Here is a 21,923-nt window from a genome sequence, read left to right as displayed (position 1 = left end):
AATCAATAAATTTATTTTGTATAATTGAAAAATATTGCATCATTTCTTGTATAAAAATCTATGTATACATCATTTTTTTTAAATTGATAAGAAAGTATATTTTTTTGTTCTTAGATATCAAACCGCGCATACTTGTTTTTTAAATAATATTCCCTGATTATTTTGGCTTATTAAAAAGTTAGACAAACATCTGGCGGCACAACTATTGCATTGACATCTTTCTTGCGCACATTTGTGATTTTTCGATTCTTCTAAACCCGATTTATTTTGAAAAAAATAATATTTTGTTTTAATTTCTCAAATAAAAGAAAAATGGAATGCAATAATCGATAAAAAGGTAGTAAAATATTAATAAAAGTTTTAAAAAAAGGAAGTAAAAAACAGAGTTAATACAGAAACGTCTGTCCTATCTTTTATTTTCAGAGCAGGACACGTCACTAGTACGCTTTTTCTGGATAGAGCCTTCCTTTACCAGAAACTAATATAGTTGCTCTGAATTAAAATTTGACTTTCTCTTATAAATAACAAGGAAGGTTCACTCGAAAAAGAATTTAAAAAAAGAAAATAGGGTATTTAAATTAAAATATACCGCAGTATATGTCGTACGTAGGGAATAGTGAAGATGTGGTGTAGTCCAAACACACCCATAGCTCCTCCTTTATAACACCGTTGTCTAGAAGATAGTGGCATTCAGGATTATTTAGGAACAATCTCTGCAAACATTTATTCCTACTTAAGCAACATCTTTGTTAAATATAAATAATTAACAAATGTATCCTAACAGTACATATCTAATTAAAGGATTATAATTCTATTAAATTATTTAAAAACTGCGATATAATTAACAAAAAATTATCTTACTTATCTGCCTCATCAGTCATATTTGTTTCTGAATTGGTACTTTTTGGGAAACAATGACAACCATAGTTTTGAAAATGTGTCAAAAGTGAATGTTCTAATATTTTTTGGCCTGTAGCTGGATCGAACATTAATATATTTCGCGTTAAGCAGTCAAACATTTTTCTGAAACAAATTTTAAAAATATAAAAAATTGAGACGTCATTTAATTTCGCACATGGATCAAATATATATATGCAGGCCTGTTCGATTGGCTTATTACAATAAACAGGCCTGGTATACCTCTTTGTACAGCTCTCTTTCGACTTTAGTTTTACTGCGGTTAGGCTTCGTTTTTTCCGTTTTGAAAAATTTTTTTAAAGCTAGATTCACCATCCTAAGGGCATAACCAACCACCCCGGGCCGATTGCAGACTTCTAATACGATAAATATTTAGAACATGTATATTATATAGATGGACTCATGGTTTAGAAATGGAGTGCTCTATCTGGCATTTTTAGAATAACAAAGTTAGTACTCAATAAGATTTATATTCATGTTTGTCGTATTGAGCCATCCCTTCCAGATCTTTTTTATCTACGACAGTGGCGTTGCTAGCTTTTCAACTTAAAAAATATATAAATAGTATATTTTTATTAGAGATCTGCAAAAGTAGCCCTATACCCCGCCAGGCCCAAACGGGCTTCGGCCGAGTTCGGGCCTATTTTTAAAAAAAGAAATCGGGTACGGGCTGGGCCGGGCCTAATATTTTTTTAAAAAATTTAAGGGTCGGGCCTGGCTTTGGAATTTTTTTTTAATATATCTAAATTTATAAATTTTATGTTGAATTTTTAATGTAAAATAAAAATATTTGATTTTATTTATAGAAACTAGACGCCATATAACATATCATTTATTTTGAATAATTATAAAAATTAATTTCTATATTTAAATAAATTTAGGCCTAGCCGGTAAACTTTTTTAAAAAAAATTCGGCTTAAAAAATCACTAATATATATATATCATAAAATTTTGAGTAGTTGACTTTATAACGAGTTATAAATTGTTTTTTCCAAAAATCAGCTTCCGTGCTAAACGTATTTTCTACGGGAGTGTTTGATATAAGAAATTTTATTCAATAAGCATTCATTTTAGATTTAGGAAATCATAAAGATAGTGAATTAATAATATATGAGTATTTTAAAAAGTAACCAATATAAAAATGTTTTGTTCTAAAAATTTAAATTACATTCGTTATTAACTTTTAATAACTATTCTTTCAAATTGTTTATAGTGTACATATTCGGGAGAAGAGGGGTTGTGTAGGGAGAAAATTTTCGTTGGCTCAATATATTATTTACGAGAACAGGCAACTTTTCGATTACCCCCACCTGTCTGCGCCTATGAAGATCAAACAGTGATCTATTCCTGAAGAACCCATAAAAGCCAATTTTACATACAATACAATTACTTAAAGAATACTATAAAATTATAAATACTTTGACAATAAAGATTCAATATGGAAAGCAAAAAATTAAAAAAGGTTAATATAACACATTATTAAATAAGATAATAGGATAGGATCATATATATGAGGTAAAATTTACATCCACTTGCACTTATAATATGGAAAAAAAAATTTTAATTACAATTTTGGAAATTTTAATGATAAGATATTAGGCAATAAGCTAAAAAATTTGTGAAAATAAAAAAATATTCAAAGATTATTCGAAAACGATTAATAATGTATATAATAAAAAATTATTCGATTCGTCAGTTATTAATATAAAATATTCGTTAGACACTACTATTCTTATATGTACGAAAATAAAATTTACTATTTCCATTCAATTCGAATAATTGGTTTTTTAAATATAAAATATTCATATGAAAGAATATCATTTTTTTAAATTGTACTTATAGAGAAAGAACATGCGATAAAATTATTAACGAAATTAAAATGCTTATTAATTAATTTACAACTGTTAAAGTATCTAGATAGCTAGTGACGCCCCGGTGTCATAGTTTTAATTGTGTTAAGACTTATTTTTAACCTTAAAGTAACAACCAGTCTTTTTTCATTTGTTATTCTATAACGCTGGATGGAGTTAGTCTTAAACGTAAGTTAATTAATGATAAAATATAATTAAAAATGTCTATATTAATTTTGCAGTAATTCAAAAAAGATTCAGATTCAGTTTTGACTTTTTCAAAATGGGTATTAAAAGTTCCAGTTAATTGCCTTTCCATAAACATTTGAGTAGTTTTTTTCCATGAACTATTTATCGCCTTCTCCCTTGAACTATTTAATATTTCATCACCTAAATTAAAAATTCCATTTTCTTTCTTTATCTTTAATAGCACGTTGGTCATAGACCTACCCAAATGTGAGCGTACGAGAATTATTATGCCGATTTTTTTACTCAAGGATACCAACAAACCTTATTATCCAGATATAAGTAAAAAGGGTGGGACTACACCCGAGCTATTTGTATATGTTAGTAACGAAATGAGTATAGCAAAGGAAGGAAAGAAGCTCAAGAGATTAATTAAATTATGTTGCCATAAAAATAACTTGTCACGGTGTCACAAGCTGAGTATTGACAGGTAAAGTGAGAATTGACAGGTATACTAAGAATGGATACGCAAAATGTAATCTTCTCATTTTACATGTCAATTCCCAGTTTCGTTACACTCATTTATCAAGTCATAATAAATCTATCAAATAGGTAGGCAGGTTAGATCACATCTGTCAGATATATACTTAAGCGCCATTTAGAAACATCACCCTGTCTAATTAGAGATTTCCAGCAGGGCCTATTTTTTTTTAAAAAATCGGTCTGGGTTGGGCCTAATATTTTTTCAAAAAATTCGGGCCGGGTTGAGTCAGGCCTTGATAAAATTTTAAAATATAAACAAATTTATCAATTGGCGCCATATTATTTTTATTTGTTATATTTTTTATTTTGAGTATAACTGGCTAAACAAAACTATATTAGACATTCTAAACATGAATATAAGCCTATCTCAGTTCACTCACCTAATTTAAAACAAAGGCTTCATTAATAAATTACTTAAATTAAATCAACTACCTTATAAACCGTTAATTTCCCTTTATATAAATAGTCCGTCCTTTTGGGGGTTCAGACTTTCCTTTTATCCTCTTCAATTATTTTATGTACAATTTCAGAGTTTGCATCATAGCCTTTGTGTTAAATGATTGTAAATATTATAAAATAATGTTTTATTTCAATTTAATGTTTATAAAAGCGTTAATGTCATATTGATTTTACATGTCCATTTAAATGTATTATGAGGCGTAAATTTAACATATTACCGATTAATTGATTTGATCAAATCGATCAAACTACATATTTAGTTCAAGACAACCTCTCTTGCATACCTAAACCTAACATTTTACACTCGTCTTGATGGTTATTCGATTTTATTTTGCTCTACGTAAGTCTTTGAATGAATATTATCTAAATAATATGTTATTGTATTCAATCATAAGCCAAATTTATATTATCTATTCATATTAATTATTTCAAGGTTTCTCTCAATACTAATTAATAGTAAAATTAATACAGCCAATATTACCCTCCCATAATCAAATTTTATTTAATCGGGCATGGGCCTTTTACCTTTCCTTTTATTTCCCAAGGGCGTTTAAGTAAGGGGCTTTGCCCCTTGCGCGCACAGGTAACTGCGGCCTGCCCAAAAAACGTGGATGGTTCTCTTAATTATTTCTCATCTTTTATCCTGGTTAGATGGGTTTTCCATGAGAGAACTAAGCGTTTCTTGTTATATATATATCTCCGATTATGACATTAGGGCTAGTGCCCTTAATATCACGTATTATTTGATTCAACTTTTTAAATTTTTTTTAAGATAAGGCGCTAAATTTTTTTATATAATAATTATAAAATAATTTTTTCTCTAAAATTTAAATTAAAATTATTTTATAAAATTGACTATGTTAAATGTAAAAAATATAAAAGTATATTACAATATAAAAGTATATCTAGTAATTCTCGACTAAATTTGAAGGTATAATACACTTATTATATTATTTTAAAGCGTTTAAGAACAAAAATGAAAACATGTTTGGATCTGAAACCGACAAATCCCCACTCAGGAATACTAAGACGAAGCGATCTTAAGACGTCACAAGTGAGTTAAGAATGACGATTAATCTTTTCCCAAAATAACTCATTATATTCAAAAAAAAACTAGATAAAAATATTTCCATAACTATTAAAATAAAAATATGTGATACCAAGATCTACTATTGCGCCTAAGACATGCGTGCTCTTGACTCTATACCTGAGAGGGCTTTATGAAAATGGCTCAACATTTTATTTGAATTGGATCTATTTACAATAATATTGACTGTAGAGAAATTATTTTCCATACAACTACTTTTTCAAGAAGTGCAATGTGGCAGATCAAATTAGAAATTTAGTGAATAAATTAAATAGTCAATTATTTGATAAAACTACTCAGCTACCACTAATATATGGACAGATTCCTTCAAGTAAATTTTCTATTTAACGGTTTCTTTATTTTCTAGTAAGTTTAAAGAAGAGAGAAAACCCGCAGAGAACATACATAAGGAATTGCTACAAAATTTTGCCGCGATTGGAATAATTCTTGATCAAGTGAAAAATATAATATTTATATCTTAAGGATATAATATCATTAAAGCTCCAGGAAAATATATTAGATTAAATTGCAGCTCATATCTGTTAAAAACAATTCTTCGAAATACTTTTGAGTAACAATCCTTGAAAATGATCTCTCCTAATATAGATCAAACCCTTATTTCTGTTAATAATTAGTGTATTTTAAACAAAGCTGTTATAAATTTAATTGTTTATTTTATTATTTTTGTAAAATGTTTATATTATTTTGGTATCATCTTGTGAATTTGTATACACATAAATAATAGATTTTATGATAAAAATATATTTGAAATTACTATTAATATATGTTAGCGGAAATACAAAAATATCTGTTGAAAATAGTACAAATATGAACTAAATATACTTTAAAAATCGCAGTCGATTAAAGGTCTAACGGATTTAAACCTGTGTTACAAAGATTGGTACGGAATTTAATGAATTTAAAAACACACCAAGGTTAACATCATTACAAGAAAAATCACCTGTTATTAACAACAATAGATAGGGTTAATACTTATAAAATACTGCCAAATTTATGTGCACCTGATAGTCCGGGAGAAAAAGAGATATTAGAAATATATAATATTTTGATAAAATTTTTTCATCCCAAAATATATAGAGAGAGATATAATTTTTATTAATATAATCAAAAAAAATGAGGAAAGGTTAATAGACTATATACAGAATCTTCAAAAATTATCAATGGCTTATATAACAAAGATAATTATCCGAGGATGATTTAGATATAAATAAGGCTATTCAAATAGATACTGCGGTAGAAACAGCTTTAAAGATACAAAATTAATACTAAAAGATGAAACTACAATTGATCAGTTAGAAGATGAACAGATAATAAAAATATAATAAAAAAGTTAATAATAATAAAATAAACAATTTAATTTTTATCCTAATCTAATGGTTTCGTTCGTATTCTTTTAAGATATCGATCTTGACCTAGTTTTTAGCTTTTGTGTGATAGTTCTTTCAGTTTCTTGACATGTATTATCCTACCTCTCCTTTATGTTCATTTCATCGTTATTTTTTTCCTGCTTGTTTGCTATCTCTTTGGTTCTCTCTTCCACTTCTTACTCTTCGGTTAATATATTTTTAGTTCTTTTCCTGATCAATATGACTTATAATCGTTTTACCCTCTATGCTTACTTTATATCGTAGTGATCCGCGTATGCTTTTAATAATGGCTTTTCCCCATTTTTTCTTTATTATTGTAAATGCGCGACCACATTTTTTCATTCATCTCAAATTTAAGTGCAAAACAATATAATAACTATAATTTGAGCTATAAAAAACCAAATCCCTGCCAATGCGGTGGAAACCATAGAAGGGAAAATTTTCCTTTAAAGAATACCATTTATTATAAATGCAACAAAATTGGGCACATTGCTTGAGTCTGTAGAAAAGAAATAGTGAATTTTATTGATAATACAACAAATAAATGTAATCTAAAATTTTGGGTGCATATCAAAATAAACAACAGTGATATCAGAATGGAATTAGATACTGGAGCTGGGGTAAGCATAATAAACGAAATAGATTGGAAAAATAAAATTAATCATCCTAGATTAACAAATTAAATGCTAAAATTTAAAAGCTCTACAGATACCAATATACCACTACTAGGTCAGACTATAGTAAAAGTACAATATAAAAGAAGAACATTAAAACTACCTCTCATAATTACAAAAGGATATACAAAAAATCTAATTGGTAAACTGGATAACTAAATTTCCAAAGATGACTTAAATACCTGAAGAGACCATAAAAATAAATAACATTAATAAAATGAATTTCATCCATTATTTACCAAAGAATTGGGCTGTTTGAGATTTTAAGTCAGTGAAAAACGATAAACCAAATTTTTGTAAATCACGCATTAAAAGAAAAAGTTGAAGAAGATTTAGACAGATTGATAAAAATAGGAGTAATAGAGAAAATTAATCATTCACTTTATGCCTCACCATAGTAATCGGTCAAAAGAAAGATAAAAAAACATTAAAAATTTGTAGGGATTTTAAAAGAACTATAAATCAAAATATTAATATTGATTCATACTCAATATCAAGAATCCAAGATTTTTTAGCCACCTTGGGAAAAGGAGAGGAATTTTCAATATTGGATCTCTCAGATACCTATTTTAAATTAAAGTGGGGTAAGAGTTTTAAAAATATCTTGTAATCAATACGGTTAGAGGATTATTTAAATATACAAGACTGCCTTTTGGTACATCGTCTTCTCCAGCAATATTTCAACGAGCCATCAAGAATTTATTGAAAAGTTTAGTAGATGATATTATAATAGCCGGGGAAAATAAAGAGAAGCATGAAACAGATTGTACTAAAATGTCTATACAAAAATGATATCAAGCGAAAGATAGAAAAATGTAAATTTTTCAAACAAAATATCGAGTACCTAGGACGCAATGAATCAAAAAACGGGATTACAACTACAGAAAAAATACTAAGGCAAGTAAAAAAAATAACCAGAATCAATAAACTTATAACAATTAATGTCACTTCTAGGATCAGCAACATCTATTCAAAATTTATGTCAAATTTTGAAGACAAAGTCAAACTATTATTAATTTAGAAAATGTAGTAGTTTAGAGATGGACAAATGATTGCAAAGACGCGTATAAGAAAATAAAGCAAGAAATTAGTAGTACTTCAATATTACAAAATTATGATCCTAAATTACCCATTATACTAGCAACAGATGCGTTAGCCTTAGTAATTGGGGCAATAATATCACATGAAGGGGAAAAGAAGAGACCAATTGCATTCGCATCAAGAACACTAAATGCAGCCGAGAAAAATTATACTCAAATAGAAAGAGAAGCTCTTGCCATCATATTTGGGGTTACAAAATTCAAAGAATTTATGGGAAAAAGTTCACATTACAAACAGACTACGTCATTAATGAGTTTATTTCATCCAAGAAAGATATACCAACAACATCCACTGCCACAATACAGAGAAAAGCTTTATTATTAGCAGGTTACCAATTGAAATATAATTCAAAAGTAGTCGTCAAACAACCAATGATGACATGTTATCTCGATTACCTATACAAAGAACCACAATATCAAAGAAACACACGATCAAATACAGGTGGGAGAATAAACACTTTTGAATGCAAACGAAATTGAAAGAAAGACACTGCAAGATGAGGTACACTTTAAAGTATACAGGTATACAACAGACGGATTGTCATAAAGGAGTATAGCCAAAGAAGAGAAGAAATCGCAACAGAGAGAGGTTTTTTACTGTGGAACTAAAATGATAATACAACAACTATACTGAAACAACGTGTTAGACATGATACATCTAGGACATATTAGAATGGTAAAAATGAAGATGAGGGCAAAACAATAGCTCAATATAAACCAAGATATAGAAACATGGGTCGAAAGATGTAGAGAATGCCTTGAACTACATGATATGCCTCATAAGACATCAATTGAAAATTGGCCAAAATCATCAAAAGCATGGCACCGAGTACATATTGATTATGCTAGACCATTTTAAAGTCATCATTATTTGTTAGTGATAGATGATAGCAGATGCTGACCAAAAATAATTCCCATGATTAACACAACCATCGAAAGCACGAGAAAAATATTAAGAAATATCTTTGCCAGAATCGGATTTCCTAAGATAATCGTTTCGGATAACGGGCCACAATTCAGCAGTAAAGAATTCAATGATTTTTGTGAAAAAACGGAATATATTTAGTGCATGGAAGTCCCTACCATGCTTAGACTAACGGCATGGCCGAACATTTAGTTCGACCTTTTAAATAGAACATAAATAAAAGAAATGAATGGTATTTAGAAACAAATTTAGCTCTTTTTCTCTACAATTACTGAAATACATTGGGGGCAGAAAATAAACAGTCCCTCCAAAATACTGCTAAAAATTAAACCTCGAGGATTGTTAGATCAAATATTAAAGCGGGGGAACAAAAAAGAAAAGTTAGAATACTATACTCAAAAATTCGAGATAAATGAAAAAATGTGATCTCACGAGGATTTAAATGATAATTTTTATCAAAACAATGAAATAAAACAAATAAAAACTAATTAAAAATATTTTATTATATAAATTTAAAATCGATATTTTGCATAAAATATTATGCAATAAATATAGAAAATTAAGAATGTTTTCATCCATGGAAAGATTAGAAGTAGAGAACTAATTCAAGAATGTAATTAATTCTGAAGAATATTGTAAATCTTCAATTGATACTATAGATTTGGATATACAAGGCGTTTCTCAAATTGTCGAATCTCCTAAAAGATCTAAAGATACATTAATTTCTAAATTGTTAAAATTGTTCTATCTATTATTTTTATATATTAGATAATGACTATGAAAGATGGGAGGACAATGAGGAGGAATATCAAAAAAAGGAAACAGATGAGTTCGAAGTTTATATGAATTTGAATATAAAAGAGAATACAGAAAATATAGATCCGGAAAAAGATATATTAAAATGGTGGAGTAAAGATGAAAATATATTTCCAAAAATAACAAAATTGGCTAGAGAGATTCTAGCATTTCCTAAAAAGATTCTAACAATTCCTGCAGTGTCCACAACATCAGAGCGAACTTTTTCAAAGATTGGAAGTCTATCAGAAGAAATAGATTGAAACAAGAAAATGTTGATGCTTTATTATTTTAAAATGATAAATATAAATATGAAAATAATTTATAGTTGTGTAATTTAATATTATAATTATTATCTGTTTAGTTTATAGTTATTTTTGATAGTTATACTTTAAATAAATAATTAAATACTAAATAAATTGTTTATTGAGATATTTGTAATACAAAATGTTATATAAAAAATTAAAAATAAAGCTAATAGTAAAAAACTAAAAAAATAATAATTAATTTGTATATTTAAATAAATTCTGAAGGACAAATAATTTTTATTTCAGAACAAATAAAAAAAAATTTGGGTTCGGATGGAAGCAAAACTTTTAAAAAGTCGGGTTCGGGCCGGGAAAACCTTTTTAAAAAAATTTTGGGCCGGGCTTGATAAATTAGGCCTGATGATAACTAGCTCTAATAACGAATAGCCTTAAGGCATTGTCATAAACAATGATCGGCAGTGCTTAGGTACTTCATTTTTCCAAAGATTTTCAATTTATTAGGATGGGATGCTTTATTTGTCTTACGTACCAAATTTTGAATAGTCTCAAATTCAAATACAAACTTATACCCCGCATGAACAACTTTTGACCATTCGTTAAAGGCAGGGACTTGTATTAATATAGGTTGTTCATCGCTCAATTCTATGATGTTATAAAAGTCTTTCGGCAACGATTTGCAAAGCAGCAACCTTTATTTTAATAAGTCCATGTTCATAATATATTTAACGTTAAATATTACATTTATTTAGGTTTTTTTTATTTTTATTTTAATCGTATATAAATATAAATTGTAAGATTATAACATTTTTCAAAAAGATATAATATAAAAATAATTAATTAATTTTTAAAAAATTCATATTAATGAATGTAGAAAATTAAATATATTGTATATATTAAACAATTTTTATAATAATAATAAACCGCATGATAGAACATTTAAAAAATTTGAATAGCTGCTTATTTTACGATATAAAATGACATAAATTTAAAATTCATGTAAAAAATTTTTGTTCAGCAAGAATAAGGATGTATCTTTCTATATGTATAAGCATTTATTTATATATTTTTTGTTTTTACTAATAATTACATTCTGAAATTTTTTTACTTTAACAATCTTAATATAATGAAAATAAGTTAAATCTGAATTATAATGAGTAAAAATATAATTCTATAATTTTAATTAATATTATTTTTTACTATTTTTTAATTTAAAGATTGTTAATATCTCTGACTTTTTTTCCTATTATTTTTATTCCTGATCACTATTATATAGATAGGGTGTGGCTTTGAATCAAAATTATTATTAATTTTTCTTTAATTATTTAGGTTTCCATAAATTTCTTTTGAACCCATGCAGGTAAAAGAGAATTTTTAAACCAAACAAATACTCATGTCTCTGCAGTGTACATTTTTTAAATGAATCTTTTTATGTAACGTCTGCAAATTATCACAATTCTGGTAATTTTCATTTATCAAATTAAATAAAAAGGTTTTTACAGGATTTAAAAATTTTTCCATTAACAAAATATACGCGAAATCTAAATGGCTATAAATTTCTTTTAATCCAATACCTTAATTAATTCAAAAATACTATAACAATTAATTGTAAGTATATTATATATATATAAATTTTATAATGATTATTTTGAATGAATTAAAGCATTAATGATATTATCACGAGTAAAAATATAATTTTAATTAATATTATTATTTTAAAACATTATTTTTACTATTTTTTAATTTACATAAATAATATTATTAGCTACGACTCCTTTTTTTTCTATTATCTTTATTCCTGATCATCACTTCATTATTATATGGAATGATGTGACTTTGAATCAAAATGCTTATCTTTTTTTAAAATCATCTAGGTTTCCAATTAACATAAGGCTCTTTTAAGTTAGGGAGCCATGAAGTTAAAAGAGAATCTTTTAAACAGCATATGCTAGATCAAGAATTAGGATCCCTTAGTCATTTCCAAATATTTATTAAACTCATAGTTCCTGGATATAAAAACATTTTATTTCATCATCTCGAGAGAAAAGAAAGCTTAAATTATAAAATAAATATTAAAAATAAATTAATTGTAAAAATAATATTTTTATGCCAATAATTTTTTTTTCATTATATTAAACCTATTTTCCTGTTTTTTCAAATTATGTTTTTATGAATTATGTGAGGTTATTTTTCTTGCATTTTGTAAGTTATCAATTTATCTATTTTTCCAAAAAAATAAAAAAAGTTTTACCTTAATTTTAATTTATGCATTTTATATTAAAAAATATATATTCATATTCTGTTATAAATTAAATCGCTATTTTTGTTATATAAAAATATATATATTTAAATTTTTTAAATGCTCCATATTGTGGAAATTTCTTATCACTTATTTTTTTTATTATATATTATTATAAAAATTGTTTAATACAGGGACGAGAACCATCCTTCTAAAAAAATGGGTTCGATTTCGGATTTGGGTTCAGTAAAAAATCTTTACCCGGTTCGGGTTCAGGTGGGTTCAGGGTTCGGAGACCAGAAAAATAATGACTTATTAAAATTAGTTAAAATAATAGAAACATCATTTTTTAAAAAATTTTAGTTTAATTAGTATCGCCATAAAAATATCATAATTATAATATATTATATATAATATCGTCGGTCTAGAATTGGAGTGTTCCACTCGACATTTTCAAAATTTTTGAGTTAGAAGTGGATAATAACTTATATTTTAATTTAACATGTTTACAATATATATTTTTACCTATTTACTTTAAAAAAATTCAAAAAAGTTCAAAGATAACGATTATGATAATTGCCACTTTTCTATGGTACATCTTCACTGAATTCTTAATCTAATATGTTTACAATATATATTTTTACCTATTTACTTTAAAAAAACTCAATAAAGTTCAAAAATATATATTATGACAATTGTCACTTTTATATGGTACATCTTCACTGAAATTTTAATTTAGCTTGTTTACAATATATATTTTTAGCTATTTATTTTAAAAATATTCAAAAAAGTTCAAAGATAACGATTATGACAATTGTCACTTTTCTATGGTGCATCTTTACTGAAATTTTCATTTAACTTGTTTACAATATATATTTTTACCTATTTATTTTAAAAAAATTCAAAAAAGTTCAAAGATAACGATTATGACAATTTTCACTTTTCTATGGTACATCTTTACTGAAATTTTAATTTAACTTGTTTACAATATATATTTTTACCTATTTATTTTAAAAAAATTCAAAAAGTTTAAAGATAACGATTATGACAATTGTCACTTTTCTATGGTACATCTTCACTGAAATTTTAATTTAACATGTTTACAATATATATTTTTACCTATTTACTTTAAAAAAACTCAAAAAAGTTCAAAAATATAGATTAGGACAATTGTCACTTTTCTATGGTACATCTTCACTGAAATTTTAATTTGACATGTTTACAATATATATTTTTACTCATTTGCTATAAAAAAATTCAAAAAAGTTAAAAAATAACGCTTATGACAATTGTCGCTTTTCTATGGTACATCTTTACTGAAATTTTAATTTAATATCTTTACAATAAATATTTTTACCTATTTAATTTAAAAAAATTCAAAAAAGTTCAAAAATATCGATTTGAAATTTTTATATAAGTTTACCTAAAAAATTAGCGATCAAAAGATATATCAGAAAAAAATACGTAAAAAATAATCTTAAATAATATTTAAAAATAAAATAATATTAAAAATTAGCGATCAAAAGGTATATCAGGAAAAAATACGTAAAAAATAATATTAAAAATTAGCAATCAAAAATCATTTTATAAAAATATTATATTTAAAACAAATTATATTATCTAAAAAAAATTATAAATTAAGTAAAATAATAATCTTAAAAAATTATTAATAATAAATAAAATATTATTAATAATATAATATTACAAAAATAATACATTGCCTAAAAAAACCAGGCAATGTACACTTTGCCTAAATTACTAATTCACCCTGCCTACCACCGTAACACATTGCCTAAAATAATCAGGCAATGTGTACTAGAGATCCGGCCCGGCCTTAAAAATTTTATTAAATATATCTAAATTTATTAATTTTATGTTGAATTTTTCATGTAAATTAAAAATATGTGATTTTATTTATAGAAAGTAGACGCCATATAACATCTTTTATTTTGAGTAATTATAATAATTAATTACTATATTTAAATAAATTCGGGCCGGGCCGGGCAAAACTTTATAAAAAAATTTCGGGCCGGGCTTGAAAAATTAGGCCCGATGCAGATCACTAATGTGTACATTGCCGAAAATAACACATTGACGCATATATAAAAATAAAAACTAGATTAAAAAATTTTTAATTTTTGCCAAAGTTATTGTCAAAATTGATAAATAAATATTTCCTATATTTGATTTTCTCATTTTAAACATTAAAATTTTTGAATTAGAAGATAATAACTTATTTATTCCCAATATTTATAAAAATAAAAACTAGATTAAAAAATATAAATTTTTGCTAAAGTTATTGTCAAAATTAATCAATAAGTTTTTCCTATATTTAATTTTAAACTTTAATGTTGATTTTCTCTTATTAAACATTTGGGTAAGTGGAGCACTCCAATTCTAGACCGAAGATATAATACAATGCCATTTAAAAAATTATTAAATATAACAAAAAATATTACATAAAAAATGACCCAAAAATATTTTTTTAAAATTAATATTTTTAAAAACTATTGTTTTGAAAAAGAACTCTTTTTAAATAGGAAATCTTTTATTTTATAAATAAAAATCGTAAATTACATGTTTTTTATATTATATTATTTTTAACATAATTTAAAAAAAATAAAATGAAAGTTTAAAATAAAAAAATATATTTAATAAAATTAAAAAAAAACTTGAACCCTAAATTTTAAAAAAGGGTTTGGGTTCGGCGAAATATTGAGGGTTCGGATTCAGGGTTTGGGTTCGGGTTCTCGTCCCTGGTTTAATATATATAATTAATTTTCTACATTCATTAAATTATGAATTTTTAAACAAAGGTTAATTATTTTTATATTATATCTGTTGTGATGTGATATGTTATAATATCCATGTTCATGTATATGTAAATTTAATTTTTCGTATATTTACATGGAGAATTTATTTGGTTAAAGTTTTTTTGAGATAATTTATATTAGACATATAATATGAATGTTTATAATGTAATTTGGTAAATTTTTTACTAGAAGAGATATTATAGACTATGTAAATTTAAATTTTTTAGAAAATGATTATTTTAGTACGATAATTATTATGAGATTACTAATCATTAATATTTTCATGTTCTTTTTACAATTTTTATTTTGAGATTTTTTTTATATAATTTTTTATTTTTTTATACCTTTACTTTTATGGTTTTAAATTATGAAAAATTTAATTTGGTGAATCAAAAAGCTCGCCAAAATATATATATAAATTAGGTTTGCTTTTTAAAATCGAGTAAAATCTCACTTCCACACGAATATTTGAATACAGGTCGGTAGATATTATAAAAGTAGGCATTGCACAAAGCTTTAGCAAACTAAAACGAATAAAATTAGGCGGCATCTCAGTAGAACAAATTAGAAGCGTTTCTACTTTTGTCAATGGAACTAAAATTATTTGACTATATTCATTTTGAGCTCATTTATTCAGGAAAACATTCATCATTATTACATAATTTATCAACCACTAATAAAAATATAAATTTTATTTTGAATAAAATTTTATATGTGAAGTTAAAGTTATATGAAACATTAATTCATCCTTTTTACTGAAATTATCAGTTGTCTTAATATTACATTTTATATATAATATACGATTAAAGATGAGAAATATTTACAATTTTTCAGCTAAGTAGACAATGGTCAATTGAAGACTTTTCAAAAAAATTTGTCTACAAATTTTCTAATGGCGTATAAAAAAAACCCAAAAAATATATTGCTCCCAATAAAAATTTTACCTCCCCCCCTCCAGTGGCGTAGCTACGGGGGTGGTTTTTGGGTTTGGACCCCTCCCAGAGCTAAATCTTTTTTCTAGATTATACGTTCAAAAGACTTAAAAGTGACTTTATATTAAATAAATGCCATTAGTATTTATATTTTTCTGGTTTTGATGTTTGTGGAAGGATATTATATTACTATTGAAATTATTCTGGATAGTATTATTATAAAGTCATTGAGAATAATCTACTAAATTATAATAACATATTATTGATGCATTTAAAAAAATATATTTATTATATATTATAGAAGATATGGTTATGATTTGTAAGATTAACCCCCGAAGGCCGGGGGAAAGGGCCGAAGGCCCGTTAAAGGGGGCCTGGGGGGCGAAGCCCCCCAGACTTTTATATGTATGGACCCCCTCTAAGAAAAATTCCTAGCTACGCCACTGCTCCCTCCCTCTTCAACTGAAGCTTCCTGGCTACAGGTCTTATCACTTTACAATAAAATAAAATATGTGATGTAGTGTAATACAAGTTTTTTCCCATTATTAAATTAGTTAAATAATAATATTAACCGACCATTTTGGTCGAGTTGCCAAAATATTTATCGCAAAAACATTGTCATAAGAATAAGTCCTTAGAGTAGTGTTGTTTTGGATCGATTTTTAAAATGGTCTGATTAAGATTTTAGTAAGATTTTAGCCAAAATATTATATAAACCTCAAGATTTGGCAAATAGAGATTCAAACCTTTCAGCCATATATGAGTAAAATCTCCGGTATTACATAGTACTATTTAGGTTAAAGTCTTAATCAGGCCGTTTTTTTAAATCTACCCAAATCGGGCAGTTTAACAACACTACTCTAGATTCATGTTCGCTCCGATTTGATAACCAGGCCGCAGCTAATCCTTACTTAAATTTCTATTGTTTTCATATATATTATATAAATAAAAAAAATGTTAATTAAATATATAATTTAAAATGGTTTACGAAAATACTTGATCTTGGAAATTATTTTCATTATTGACTATCATAATACCTGAAATTTTTATATAATATTTAGAAAATATAAACTTTATGTAATAGAGTGTTTTATTTTTTTTGCGCTCATCATAAAGTTCTATTACAAAAACTAAAAAAAAGGCTCATAACTGTTCCCTTCAGACGATTTTGGTATTTTTATGATATATCTAAATACGCAGTTGAACTGTTATAATATATATTATAAACTATACCTATATAACCGTAGGCCCTACTCCCTTTTCCTTATCATCTGCCCTAGGAAGTTCTTTTCAGTGTTAAAAAAATTATCCCACTGTCCAAAATGTGAGTTTTTGCATATGATAATATATATCTAATTACTCATATTCATACTTTAAAAAAAATCGATTATATATATCTCATATTTTTTGATAATATTAAAAAATCGAGTCTCACCCCCATCAATTTTTTCAACAATACACCACTGTAGATGGTGTTTTTATGTTAAATAAATTTTATATAAGGTATTTATTAGTTAAATAGAAAGAATCTATATCTATAATATTTTATATTAGTTAATGTTTTTTTATTTAACGTTTCTAGTTATATAGTCTCTTCATATAGTGGTCTTTAGCAAACATAGTAGGCATTTTTAATATCATAGTAACTTTTTTCAATATCATAGTATTTTTTTTAAAATGTATTGCCTTTTTTCATAACAAAGTGTTCTATTTTCAAAATCATAGTGTTTTTTTTTGAAAATTTAAATGCCACTTTGTAAAAAGAAAGTGCCTTTTTATAATATTTTTTTTTAAAAATGTTGAATGAGAAAATTTGAGTTTTCCAGATAATTTTAATTTAAAAGATATTTTTGATTTTATAATTTATTTTTTGTTTTAGAGATTAATTTTTTGCTTATTAAAAATGAAGATGAAAAGGGGCCTAGGGAACCGCTTTGAAAAAAAAACTAGGAAGTGGCCTAAGAAAATTAATATATAAATCTCTATGAATATTTGTGTTTAGGATAAAAGCATTCATTGAGGTCTCTTGTTTCTTATTGAGTTTAACTCTTAACACAAGCAATACATAAAATTTTGCAAATGGGTGGGGGTGGTGGCAATATTAATATTATTAAGTATGTTTCCTGTATTGTCAGGCGCGTACGCAGGAATTTAATCTGGGGGGGGGATGATAAAATTTTTTAAGAAATATTATTGTTTTTTAAAAATATCAAGCATAAATTTATTAGGACTAATAACTATTTCTAATACACAATTTTAAATTAATGTGAATTATAAAAAAATTATATGTAAAGAATCACTTAAATGACCCAAAATAGAAATTTGAATTTTTTGAGCCTTTACACAAAAAGTTTCTTAGGAATAATTGTATTTTGTATGTTATATATTTACAATGTAAAATCCAATCTTCGTTGTGATTGAGCTAATTTTTTAATTATCTCATCCTTGCTTGTCGTCAAATGTCTATGAATATTCAAAAGATCCAAACCTTTCAATCTACTTTCAGATGTTGTACTTCTTGGTATGTTTTTCAGAGATCTGCATGCCCGGCCCCTGGGTCGGACATTATTTTAATTTTTTTAAATATACCCGAGCCGGGCCCAAAATTTTTTAAAAAAACACCCAAGCCGGGCCTGAATTTTAAAAAAAAACACCCAATCCGGGCTGTATTTTTTAAAACAGCCTATATTTGAAATCGTTATTATTAGTTGTAAAAATTAAAAATAAATATAATTTATTTTTTAAAACCACCTATATTTGAAATCGTTATTATTAGCTGTAAAAATTAAAAATAAATATAATTTATTTTTTAAAACCACCTATATTTGAAATCGTTATTATTAGCTGTAAAAATTAAAAATAAATATAATTTATTTTTTAAAACCACCTATATTTGAAATCGTTATTATTAGCTGTAAAAATTAAAAATAAATATAATTTATTTTTTAAAACCACCTATATTTGAAATCGTTATTATTAGCTGTAAAAATTAAAAATAAATATAATTTATTTTTTAAAACCACCTATATTTGAAATCGTTATTATTAGCTGTAAAAATTAAAAATAAATATAATTTATTTTTAAAAAATCCGGGCCAGACCTTAAAATTTTATTTTAAAAAAAGTCGGGCCGAGCCTGAAAATTTTTAAAAAGAATCCAAGTTGGGCATAAAATTTTTTTTAAAAAAACCCAGGCCAGGCCGTAAAAAATCTTTAGAAAAAATCCGGGCCGTGACCTGCAAATGGTACTTCTGCAGGCCTCTGTTATTCTTCTTAAAAAAGAGAATGTTCTCTCATTAGTTTACTAATGGGAAGAATTTATAAACCCTTTTAATACATTGGGAATTTAATCTAAAATGTGTTTGAAATAATGCAGAGCATCCATAGAATTTTTTGGGACTATATCAACCATAGTTAATTTTATAAACATAATTGTTCAGCTAGTAAGGCATCATAAGATACTTTAACATCTTCATAATAAAAATCTAACAAATATTTTTTTTTCTATCACCATCTGAAAGTGGGAAGGCTTTTGTGGAAGTAATATTTGCAGATTAATAAGTGCTGCATAATGAAATAAAAAATCATTTATTTGGGTTATAATTGTATCTGTATTTAAGATATACTCTTCTACTGATTCTATATTAATGTTTTAACGATGAGCTTGCCTTGCTACAAGTCGAGGGAGACAAATATTAAACACTTATAGTCTGCTTTTAACTCAACAATAAAATATAAAATATGAAATTCTTCATCAACATTAGCCCTAATTTTCTTGAGTTCTGATAAAATGCTCTCCGCTATTCTCATCTTCTTAATCGAGTCAATGTCATGTTTTTGAAAAGTAATACTTAAAATAGTTGTATAATTAAATAATATATTCTACTGAGAAATAAAATTTGGAATAAGCATTGAATCCAATAATTTTCTTGCTTCTGAGGAAATATTTCTTTCAGGCCATTGTGATATTTCAGTAATAGCAAATAATTGGCTCTTCTAACTCCCTAAAAGCTGTTACTGCTTGATGGCAGAGATTCTATCGCGTTGGACAAAGTTGCAATTTCTTTTTCACTGTTGGACAAGAAGTTTCAGAAATAATTATTATTTGACTAGAAATTTGAAAATGGTAGATAAATATTACGCCACTAAAAATTTGAAAATAATAAGTAAATATTACGCCGGAAAACTTGAAATCGAAATTAATTGATAAAATAACTTAGTTAAATGTGATAATAAATGTAATTAAATATATATTTAATATGAGATACGAATAAATAACAAATATAAATAAATATAAACAATAATATTTTTGAAAAATATATCCGGCATCTGCATTTTTTGGTTGGGGAGGGATTTGTCCCCCTGCCCCTACCCCCCCCCCCCCCGCTGCGTACGCCAATGTGTATTGTTATTTAGTAAGAGAAAATTGTTATTTTGTTAAATTTTTACCAAAGTAACGGGGCTTATCATGAAAAAATATGAACAACTAATGTTCAAGTTCTTATTTAAATCTATTGATTTGGTTGAAATAAAATTAAGTGACCCTCATTAGCTCAAATTGATGTATAAAAGTTTAGTTACTTTCACAATTTCTAACAGATTATCCAGCTCACGCTTTGAATGATTTAAAAGATCCGAAAATTTATTAATAATTTTTTATAAATTAGAGATGCACAGGTATCTATACAAATGTCGATAATTAAAATTTTTACCTATACTACTGGATAGCGTTTTTAAAAGGCTAGATTTAGCAGATTTAAAAAAAAAAACTAGATCAATATTTTAGCAAAATAATTTATACTTAAGCCTCTATATCTTCCCAAAATAGGGTCCAACCTCTCTCCTATAGGCTTAGGTAATATTTTAGGCAAAAATCTTTATTTAATAATATTTAAATATATGACGAATTGAGGTTTCTAACATCACTGCCATTGGCTGATATAAGTTTATTTATTATTGTAAATATATATTTATATAAGAAACGACCCATAATTGCATTAAAAATATTTTTTAATTGTTATATAATTTTTGTCATAAGCGCCATCTAGCAGAAAAAAATTTATACAAAATTTTTTTTTAAAATAATCAAAAGAATTAATGAACTAAGTGCATCGTTGAAAAAATTACAAAATATTTAGCTAGTAAATAATTTTAAATGCAAGTAATTTTCATATGAAATATTTTCTTAAAACGTTTATATGTATATATCACATTATTAGTGAAAGAGGTAATGTATCATTTATTCTAAAATAACATGTGTTTAAAAAAATGCCCTCTTTCTCTGTATCCCTATTCATGCTGTTTAAAAAACCAGTTTTCTGTAATATTGATCGATGGGAGTTATAACATTATATAATAATAAATATGATTGATCCAGGAAAAAAAATATTCACTTTTACTTTCATATAAGATCACGAATATAATTATCATTGAATAATTTCCTAACATTTCCAGTCGTCTTGAAAAATCTACTTAAATTGAATTGAGTTATAATAGGATAACGGTTACATAAAATTTCAATCCATAATTGGTTGTATTTAGTAAAAGAAATTTTTAATCATATTTTACTTGGCAAATAATTCGATTAATTGTTTTTTCTAAAATTATTTTATATTTTTTAACTGCAGATAGGACAAATTTCTTAAATTTATTTTATTTAACCTTGGCAGAAAAGGTATTATGTTTATATTTCGTTCCTATCGAAAAAAAAATTAAGACAAACAATAATTACTAATTTATCAACTTTTTA

The 21,923-nt window shown here is 25.7% G+C and overlaps 1 protein-coding gene across 3 annotated transcripts; it reads right to left on the bottom strand.

Moving 5' to 3' along the window:
• Window positions 1-18: 18 nt before the first annotated feature.
• LOC135923112 (group IIF secretory phospholipase A2-like) lies at window positions 19-21,709 on the bottom strand. Of its 3 annotated transcripts, XM_065457691.1 has the most exons (6): window positions 21,574-21,709; window positions 17,164-17,212; window positions 10,764-10,883; window positions 862-1,023; window positions 590-744; window positions 19-251 (listed from the first exon to the last, which is right to left on the bottom strand). In XM_065457691.1, exons 1-6 carry the CDS (start codon window positions 21,620-21,622, stop codon window positions 118-120), a joined length of 669 nt encoding a protein of 222 aa, XP_065313763.1. In that variant the 5' UTR covers window positions 21,623-21,709; the 3' UTR covers window positions 19-117. The 3 variants fall into 3 exon arrangements, 2 of the variants coding, with proteins under 2 accessions (XP_065313763.1, XP_065313764.1); XM_065457692.1 differs by lacking the exon at window positions 10,764-10,883 and having other exon boundaries at window positions 21-251; window positions 21,574-21,699; XR_010571133.1 differs by lacking the exons at window positions 10,764-10,883; window positions 17,164-17,212 and having other exon boundaries at window positions 22-251; window positions 21,574-21,702.
• Window positions 21,710-21,923: the final 214 nt, after the last annotated feature.

This window comes from Gordionus sp. m RMFG-2023, chromosome 2 (assembly GCF_954871325.1).
Source record: "Gordionus sp. m RMFG-2023 chromosome 2, tfGorSpeb1-WG-v2, whole genome shotgun sequence".
Taxonomy (NCBI): Eukaryota; Metazoa; Nematomorpha; class Gordioida; order Chordodea; family Parachordodidae; genus Gordionus; species Gordionus sp. m RMFG-2023.
The sequence above is the reverse complement of the archived record's forward strand: the minus strand, read 5'-3'. Positions and strand labels throughout refer to the sequence as shown.

What these genes read in the sequence shown, in the direction of transcription:
- LOC135923112 (XM_065457691.1), bottom strand. Translation starts at nt 21,622, where the DNA reads ATGTTAGGAAATTATTCAATGATAATTATATTCGTGATCTTATATGAA. An exon ending in TTCCAAGATCAAGTATTTTC is followed by an intron (nt 10,884 to 17,163) that starts GTAAACCATTTT and finishes ATTAAAATAAAG; the next exon opens with GTTGCTGCTTTGCAAATCGT. An exon ending in TACGTACGACATATACTGCG is followed by an intron (nt 252 to 589) that starts GTATATTTTAAT and finishes AATCGGGTTTAG; the next exon opens with AAGAATCGAAAAATCACAAA.